General features: G+C 48.4%; 1 protein-coding gene across 1 annotated transcript in view; it reads right to left on the bottom strand.

The window, feature by feature from the left end:
* FAM3D (FAM3 metabolism regulating signaling molecule D) overlaps window positions 1-9,679 on the bottom strand; it is a 550,272-nt gene that overhangs the window by 81,268 nt on the left and 459,325 nt on the right. The window contains exon 9 of the mRNA XM_069643754.1: window positions 7,962-8,046. Within this exon, the coding sequence (XP_069499855.1) occupies window positions 7,962-8,046 (85 nt within the window). The remainder of the gene's footprint in view (window positions 1-7,961; window positions 8,047-9,679) is intronic.

Raw genomic sequence — 9,679 nt, 5'->3', positions numbered from 1 at the left:
AATGTCGTCAGGCCTAGTACGGTAGTCGCCTGTCTGTTTCCATTTCCTTCCCACTCTCGCCCTCCCTTCCTTATCTATGTCTTAGCACTTGCACTATCTGAAATGTCGTCAGGCCGAGTACGATAGTTAATTTCACATCCTTATTGTTCATAACCTGTCAGAATGTCGTCGTATTTTCCCTTGTTCCCTGCGTTGCCTGCCTTGCCTTGAAGCGCTTTGAAACACATTGTGTATAGGCGCTATATAAATAAACTATCATATCATATCATATAATTTCCACAATTAAAAAAAAAGATTGCAGCTAGAGAATGCCCACCATACCCCTTAGGTGAAGTCAGGCTCACTCGTTGGCACATACCACACTGAAAACAACCTTTACACCCCACCACTTTCAAAAGTCTCCAGTCACCACCGTTAGAATTCATGTTCTACATTTTCACTGTTCATTCCAGAAGGGTGGGTTTTTGTTAGTACTCTTCTTTATAGTTATTACATATTGGTTTGTTTAATGAAAATATATATATTTCTTATAGAACCTTGATTGGCCATTCCTTTATTTTGGAGTCTTTGTTTTAATGTTTGGGTTGCTGCTGTCATTTAATGCAACCCCCTCTAAACAGTGTAGTTTTCCCTATGGCCTATGCCAAGGTTAACACACAAGGCGAAGGAGGCATACTCCTTGCGTGTGGCTCTCACCGTTATGACTGGGTTCACTGTTGGTTTATAGTGATGTGAAAGCTGAGTAAGGAAGTATATCCCTATAGTCATTTCATGGACACACATGTACAGCAACCCTGCAGCTTTCAATACTATCTTGCTTTGATGACTGAAAACGGCAGGAATCTCTGCTCCACGCCCCAGCTTGGTTACATCTTTACTTGCCGATCGCACCCAAACTGTTTCTCTTTCTCCTTTTTACTCATCACCAGTGGCCTTTTCATGCAGTGTCCCTCAGGTGTCTTCACTACCCCAGCTCCTTTTCAATCTTTATGTTCGTCCTTTGCAGACCTTTATCAGCAGCATGAGGTATCGTTTTATACATATGCCGATGATACCCAGCTGCTATTCCGTCTGGATACCCCCGTATCCAATCCCCCTTCTAAACTCAGAAACTGTCTGGCTGCAGTTGGGGACTGGATGGTCAGACATTGTATCAAGATTAACAGAGAAAAAACAGAGATTATGATAGCAGTCTCTGGATTTTTGGTTGGATTCCCTGGGGCACTGCCCCAAACCTTGCAAGACAGTTAAGTCAGTTAATAGTCCTGTGTCAAATTCTTACGCCATGGTTCCCAGGAACTGCAAATTTCGTCTGTATGTAATACAGGCTTCCTGAAATTGAAAGTCCTTTAAAAAACGTTGCCTATTCCTCCATTTAGTTAAAGCAGTGACGGCATTCATTTTGGGGTCCTTAAATAACTGCAACAGCCTTTTTGATTCAGTGATTGCAGCTACTCCAAACTGCTGCAGCCTGTTTGGTGTTCGGAGCCAACCATTTTGCCAATTCCCAGGGCCTTCTTCAGCAGCTTGATTGGCTTCCGGTTAGCAGTCACATTAAATTTAAGGTTCTCTGCATTGCTCATCGTGCAATCCATCACTCTGGAGCCAAGTAATTTCAAGCTGATTCCTAATGTACCATCTAGGTCACTTCGCTCTGCCTCTCAGAAGCTCCTGCTAGTACCCAGATTTCGTAGAGAACGAGCAGGAGGTCTATCATTCTCCATTCTCTGGCCCTCTTTGTGGAACTCTATCCCTTCTCAGCTCTGGGAACTGGTTGATCATCTGTGCTTTCGGAAGGCTTTGGAAATATACCTTTTCAGAGTCTTTGCTGTTGTTCTTGATTTCTTCAGAGGTTTCTTTTTCTACACTGGTTGCTCAGCACCTAGATGCCTTTGGGTCGTAGTTAGTGCTTGATGAATGCTGTTACATTACATTTACAAACACTCACACACACCATTATCATTTCCATCAAAACGTGAGTAGCAGACACAAATAACTTCAATATTCTATTCTCCAAGTCTATAGATCATATAAATCCCACTGGCAGGGCAAGAGTGATGATATAGTAGCTTGAGATCTAACACATGTTAACTGTGCTCTGACAATGTTCTAGCCACGAGATTCAAGACAAAGGCAAGACAGCATGTCTCCTTGAATTCCACGCTGTCTTATCTTTGGCACTGATCTAAAATGTTGAACAATAAACAAGATGCAGTGTTATGGAAGTATCACAAGTTAGAATTGCAATACAGTTCAGGCTAAAGAACATCCTTGCTAGAACAAGGCTATTATATAAAACAATTGACTATTTACCACAGAAAATGTCATACAAATACTTACAGTTAAACAATCCTTTTAAACATATTGGGCCTCATTACGAGGAGCGCGGTAAAAACGGGGTCATTACCGGCATGGAGGTACTCGCGGGTCTGTGCTCGTAATCGGGTGATTACGAGTGCGCAAGCACACGCGGACCCCCATGCCGGTAATGGCCATACCGGCATGCCGCTAAAGGCCCTCCAAACCCCCGATAGCGTCATCACGGGACCCGCCAATACCGCCTCCGCCTAGGAGGCACCCCTTAATACCGGCCCGGTAATAACAACATGCTAAGTAACGTCATCGTGACGGAATGAGATATGCTGCGGTGGCCATCTTTAAAAACAGAATCTATTGCCATCCTCCCAAACCACCAGTTGCATTCAGGAGAGACCAGTGGCAATCCCTTCACCATGTCGAAAGCAACCCGTAAAACAACCTCCCACCTGCGCAAAGAGCGTTTCTCAGACACAGAACTTAATATGCTGGCAGACACCCTTGCCGCACATGCTGATGAGATAAATCAGCAGAACCTGAACCGTGAGGCGCAGCAGCGCAAAAAGGAGATCTGGGAGGAGGTAGCCCACAAGGCCTCGGCTGTCGGAACCACCCCACGGACAGTGAAGGATTGCAAAAAGAGGTGGGATGACCTCCACCTCAGGGTTCGTAATATCCTGGCAAGCAACAGGAGGGAGGCCAGGGCTACAGGTGAAGGGTCCCCACTCTCCTGCTAAACTGACCAGCTGGGAGGAGACGGCAAGCATGTTCATCCAGATGGAGTCCATCGAGGGATTTGGGGAGATGGAAACGGGTGCAGCAACATCTGCAGATGGAGGTGAGTGACCCTGAAGATCCCTGTAGGGGAAACCATAACGTAGCACAAGTGATGTCGAAGAGAGTCTAGGCAAGGCAATGCATGTCCCAACACACACATTAACATATTCTTGTCCAGATGGAGGGCCAAACCCTGCCACACTGAAATGCATGCTGAGTGCCAATCCCATTACCAACACACAGCCAATACACACGGACCGTGCCCATGTAATACATCACACAAACCCCAATACAACGGCATGCCACCTGCCATGCAGCAAACGCCAAAATGCCCCCTCCATACTACCCTGAGTGACACACCTGTAAGATATGAATGCATGATAAATGAAATACTCCTTAGCACCATATAATGCATCTAGCATGTAACACCATCACTGATGGCCTGCATCTCTTCTACCCCCCCAGGCACCGATGGAGAAGATTCCAGCCAGGGTCCCACCACAAGGGCATCCACGTCCCGGCTAAAGACAACGGCCAGCGACAACACCACCTCCGGGGCAGCCTCGCAGCCCACAACAACAGCCCGTGCGCCTGGCACCGTGGACACTGAGCTGCCTACACCTACACCAGTGGAAGGCGAGGCCGTAGAACCACTGACCAACACCAATGATGCAGAGGAGGAGTATGTGGACCAGGAAGGACTGACGCATGTGTCATGTCCACACTCCCCAGGCCCTGTGCACACACCCCCACCCCACATTCAGCCCTCACCCACCTGCAGCAGTGCGGATCCCTGCCTGCACGATTCAGACCTAAGCAGCATCCACGAGAACAGCACTGCCATTGCAGGCCTCGTCACAGCACCCTCGACCACTGCTGCTCCCACCATCAGCCTTGAGGCACGGCTGGCGAGGGTGGAGGCCAGACAGGACTCCATGTTGGACCTGCTCTGGCAATATATTGCGGATGGAGAGGACACGAGGCGTGGGATAGCCCAGGCCATAGCGGGGACCACAGCCGCCATAGCGGTGAACACAGCCGCCATCACAGCTGCCGTCAATACATCGGCATTGGTGATGAGAGACTGTCTACGGGCCATCACGCAGGTCCTCACATTCACGCTGCTGCACATGCAGCAGCCACAACCCGCACCAGGCCTGCAAATGACCACAGCTTCCGCCCCATCCACCACACCCGCTTCCTCTGCCTCCCCTTCCTCTGGACCCTCCAGCCCTGTGCGTCAAACAAGGCGCAGTGCGAGGAACCCTGAAATGCCGCCCCGGTCAGCAAGAAGTGCTGGAAATAGTGTGGGAGAACTATGGGAGTGGGTCAGATGGTGTTGGCGGTGAATGGGAGTATTAGGGGGAGTACATTGGGGTGTTTTGGGAGTTCACTGGGGTTTTTTGGGAGTTTACTGGGGGGTTTTGGGAGTTTACTGAGGGGTAGGGGGGCTTGCACTTTCTCCACTTGTTATCAATACACCCGTTGTGTTAAAAAACATTCAATGGCTGGACATTGTTCATTTAGTGTGTATCCATTTTATTAATGACGGTTTATAGTGCCCAACTCCACACATTCCCTGTGTGCATGTCCACATGGACACAGTGTACAAAGTGTCACTGACACATATCTATCAACGTCCCTGTGGGTCAGAAGTACTTGTCAATCAGTGATTGGCGTACTGCACGGCCATCCTGTGCATCACGTACTGGCAGGGGTGCTGCTTCCCCTCCATCTTCATCCTCATTATCCTCATCCGGTGCATACAGGTCAATGTCAGGTGGCAGTGGTGCATTTCTCTGGACGCACATGTTGTGCAGCATGACACAGGCCATGGTGATCTTTGCCACCTTCTCAGGCGAATAGAGGAGTGATCCACCAGACCGGCTTAAGCAGCGGAACCGCGCCTTCAAAAGGCCAAAGGTCTGCTCAATCACTACATGGGTACGGGTATATACCCGATTGTACTCCTCCTCATGGCTGTTCCGCGGGTTCCGCACAGGGGTAAGTAGCCACCGCTTCAAGGGATATCCTCCATCACCTGCAAGCGAATACAGATAGGTCTAGGTGAGTCACTCTGAGCTGCCACCTTCAGGATACACAGTCATGGCCGCAGCTATTTGCTGTCGACCTGCACATGTCCCTGTAGGTATGCACAAATATTTAGATGCATTGTATACTGCAATATGGTGTGGGAGTCTGGATGGCGTTGTACAGATGATGCAGGGTGAAATCATGCATGCTGATGTGGATGTACTGTGGTTGTAGGACTTTGTTTTGCCTCCCATTTCTGCTGTGTGTACTACACTGTGCATGGTCTCACTAGCCACATTGGCACAGTTGCAATCCTGTTCAGTCATGCATTGCTTGACATACCCATGGTGGCCAGGTTGTGCGTCTTACATGTTGTCATTGATATGCGTAATTGGTCAAATGTGTGCCAGTGATGTGTCATGTTGGGGTTGGGAGATTCAGGTCAGGAGTGTTTAGCTCTGCGTGCATTCTCCACTCACCGTCAATTCCCACCCAGGTGGTGTATGCATCCCCCCTTTCCCACCCAGGTGGAGTATGCATCCCTCCCCCCTTTCCCACCCAGGTGGAGTATGCATCCCAGCATATCACTACCCCAAAGCACTGCCATGGGCCAGTTAGGCAACTCACCAAGCAGCCAGGCACGTGGTCCAGCATGTCACTCCATGTGACGGGGTAGCGTGGAGTTGCGCAGCGTGGAGTTGCGCAGCACACATCATGTGTTGATCCGGGAAATCGGGCGCAGCAATGTGTGATGATCTTGCTGGAGTCACATACCATCTGCACATTGATGGAGTGGTATTGCTTGCGATTGCGGTACATTGCCTCTATGGCATGGGGGACTACCAATTCCACATGGGTGCAGTCCAGGGCACCGACACAATTGGGCAAGCCTGCCAGTGCATGGAAGCCTACTTTGGTGTCAGCTATCTGCTGGGCAGTCCGTGGTAGGGATATTTGGGTGCTAGTGTGCTTCAGGAGGGCATCCAGCACTTGGTTCAGCATGCGTGAAAATAGTGGTTGCGAAATGCCATGCAGCTGGCCCACTGTGTGCTGGTAGTTGCCTGTGGCCAGGAAGTGGAGCACAGACACCACCTTTAGTAGCGGGGGGATGGCAGTGCGTATTTCTATGAGGCTGGCAATGTCGTTGCCTATCATGTCCACTATGGTGGTGATGGTGTCACGGTCCAACCGGTACAGGGTATGGATATGGTCAGTGGTTAGATTGAATGGACTGGGTCTGATGCGGATTGGTGGCTGCCTACGAGGTACTACTGGCTGCACTGGTGGTAATTGCTGGGCCTGTCTCACCCTTCTTCTCCTCCTGCGTCTGTGCTGCCTGTTGCTGCTGCTGCTGTTGTTGTTGTTGTAGTTGCTGTTGTTGCTGTAGTTGTAGCAGTATAGGCATGTCCTCGAGCGCCATGATTGCAACAGCTAGTTGTATCATTTTGGTGTAGGAAGGGGTGTGGTGTGTGGGTGTACTCCTTTTATACTGGGCCGGGCTCCATTGAGTCCACCTGTGGTGATTGTGTGCATGTGCACCTGTGGAAGTTGGCTTGATTGCTGATTGCTGTTTACGGGTGGTCCACGATGGCTGTATGGCTGCCATTGTGCATGCCCTGATTACCGCCTTCGGGATGCCGGTATTTGCATGCCCGCGTGGGTTGTGATGTCCTCCTATTACCGGCATGCCGGTATTTACTCCCCAAAGGGACGCGTGTACGCACCCATGCCGGTATGAGGGGGCACGGTACAGGCGGTGCCGGTATTGGCGGGTTGCCGGGTCGTAATGCCCCGGACCCGTTAACGATGCCGGTATTGCCATTCCGCCTTCCTTTTTTCATTACCTCCATTCTCGTAATGAAGCCCATAGTGTGGCTTGCAACTGCTAGAGACACTTGTATTGTTTTACAAAAAAGCACCGTGGGAGTTTATTATTTAAGTTTGTAAACCCACTCTGCGAGCCATACCTGGTGCTATGGTGATTGAAGTTACAAGCCAAAGTGCAGCATGTTTTACATGTCCATAACACCAGGTACGGCACAAAGGTGGTGTCTATACAGCTTTTATAACATGTGTTGATCTTGCTAGAATATAGTAAATATAAGAATATGGGCATTGTTAGAACATACATTTCCCTGGCCGATTTCAGGGACTTGGCTGTGTCTATGCTCTGGAATGTGGCGTTCAGTACAGTCTGTGCTATACAAACACACCTGAAGGCCAAAATGGTTTGCATTAATGTGGGTACTTATTAAGTGAGGACCTAACCTCCTGTATATCGGTAGGGATAATTGGTATACATTAGATTTTAACAGGGGCAACCCACGCTTACAATATATCCTTTCTTAAAGCCATACCATTTAAGGCAGCATTGGCTTGTTGGGAAAATGTAACAGTGCTAAAGCGGGATGTGGAGGGAGAATAGGGGGTGGGCTGTAAAGGTTGGTCATCAGTATGGATACTGGGCTTGGTGGATAGAAGCGGTAGTGTATCAACACAATGAAGAAGACGGTCCTTGAAGGAGAGGGTCTCGATTTCTTTTCTAAATTACATGACCGTGTAGGTAAAATAAGTAAAACACATATATTAGCCCTTATTTAAAGGACAAAGTTAGGGTTTAGAAAAAATAATGTATCTGTCAGCTCATCTCTAATATTGTGTTACATATGTATTTCGTAGCATCATTAAAGTGCTGGTTACATGTTCATTTCCTATTACTGTAAAATAATAATAGATGATCACTGTTTGATGCTTTGATTTTTTTATGCAGAATAGATTATCTCAATACATGCTCATTCACTGTGCAAATGGATATAGAACATATGTCTACTCACTTTGATGCTGGATCATCGAAGGAGGCTAAAAGGAGCAGGGTCCCAGGATCAATTTTCTCTAAGAACTTTAACAAGGGCTGTACCTCTGCACAAAATACAAGATCTCGTGTTACACATTCTGTTTCTATGTGGTCACACAATTAACTACTCAGAGAAGTTGTATCATACACAATTGACACAAAATTAAAATAATACATTTTTCTAAGTTTTACCAGTCCCAACATGACAATAAGCAAATGTTTAGACACAGTAAACAGGAATCACATATAAAGAAGGTGTTAATCTGAATGAGCAGGTGAGGAATAGCTAGGGGTCTGCAACTTTTCATTTTGGACAACCCCAATCAGCCCTGGCCACTAAAGTCAACGGTCAGAGATTATGGGATTGTAGTACAAAATATCTGGAGAGCCAGTTTAGATGTGTAAAGACTGGATGGGGGTATCTGTACTTCTGCCCACTTTATAGTTGGGGTAGTGGTACAGAGCACCCCGAGGTTCTCTAATGGTAGCTATGAACACGCAACCAAGGCTGAGACTCAAGGGAGGTGATGCAAGCTGGTTCTTAGGTACAGTGAATCCCCCAAGCTCCCCACAATCAATGGAATGTCCACACACTATCTTAGGTGATAACACAGCCCTTTTAATAAAGGATCACAAGTCAGGTAGACATACAGATATACACAAATAAGGATCACTTCGTACTGGAAACCTAAATAGGTAAATTAACTTAAGGAACAAGTTACTTACCTATAACTGTTGTTCTCCAGCATGGGTCTGGCATGGATTCACATGCTCATGAATATTCCCCGTTGTCAGGCCGGGAATCCTCGGTATAGAAATCAGTATCAGTTTCGTTTCTGATCTGTCTTTCTTAGTAGTAACCAATCACTGGTCTCTGGGTCATACTGCCCCCAGCCAATGACTGCCCTCTCCCTAAGCCCCGCCTCTGGCAGCCATCCTCAGATTTGGTAGCACGTAAAGTGGCAGTATGACCAAGTGAAGAGCCGCAGAGGGGTAGGCGGGAGGGCTCGCATGTGAATCCATGCCAGACCCATGCTGGAGAACAACAGTTACAGGTAAGTAACTTGTTCCTTCTCCAGCATGGGGTCTGGCATGGATTCACATGCTCATGAATAAGAGAATACATAGCAGTACACACATGCACAACCACGGGAGGTGGCAACAGGCTCAACATTAAGCAATACAATAACTCAACATTAAGCATCTCTTACCTCCTCACCAGGCTCACCTTAAGCGAACAGGTTGCGCAGCACTGCTTGGCCGACCCTGGACTCCTCCCTGGAGTCCTGATCGATGTAGTAGAATCTTGTGAAGGTGTGCGTCGACCTCCACTTTGCAGCCCTGCAGATGTCCAGCAGGGGCACACCAGACAGGAACGCCGTGGTAGCAGCGATCGCTCTGGTCGAATGGGCTCTCGGACGGCCGGGCAGCGGTCGGTTCGCCAACCGGTGACAGTGCATGATGCAGCCGGAGAGCCATCTGGAAATGAAAGTCTTCGAGAGAGCCTTCCCTTGATTCACAGTCCCAAAGTTCACAAACAGCTGTGATGTCTTCCGAAAACTCTTTGTGCGGTCCACGTAGAACTTCAGCGCTCTAGCTACGTCCAGCGAGTGCAGAGTCCTTTCAGCCGGCGACAAAGGAGACGGGAACAAAACTGGCAACACCATGGGTTCGTTGAGGTGGAAGTCCGATGGCACC

The sequence above is a fragment of the Ambystoma mexicanum genome, chromosome 2p (genome assembly GCF_040938575.1).
Source record: "Ambystoma mexicanum isolate Mex_15411 chromosome 2p, UKY_AmexF1_1, whole genome shotgun sequence".
In the NCBI taxonomy this organism is placed as follows: Eukaryota; Metazoa; Chordata; class Amphibia; order Caudata; family Ambystomatidae; genus Ambystoma; species Ambystoma mexicanum.
This window is presented reverse-complemented; position numbering and strand designations above follow the sequence as displayed.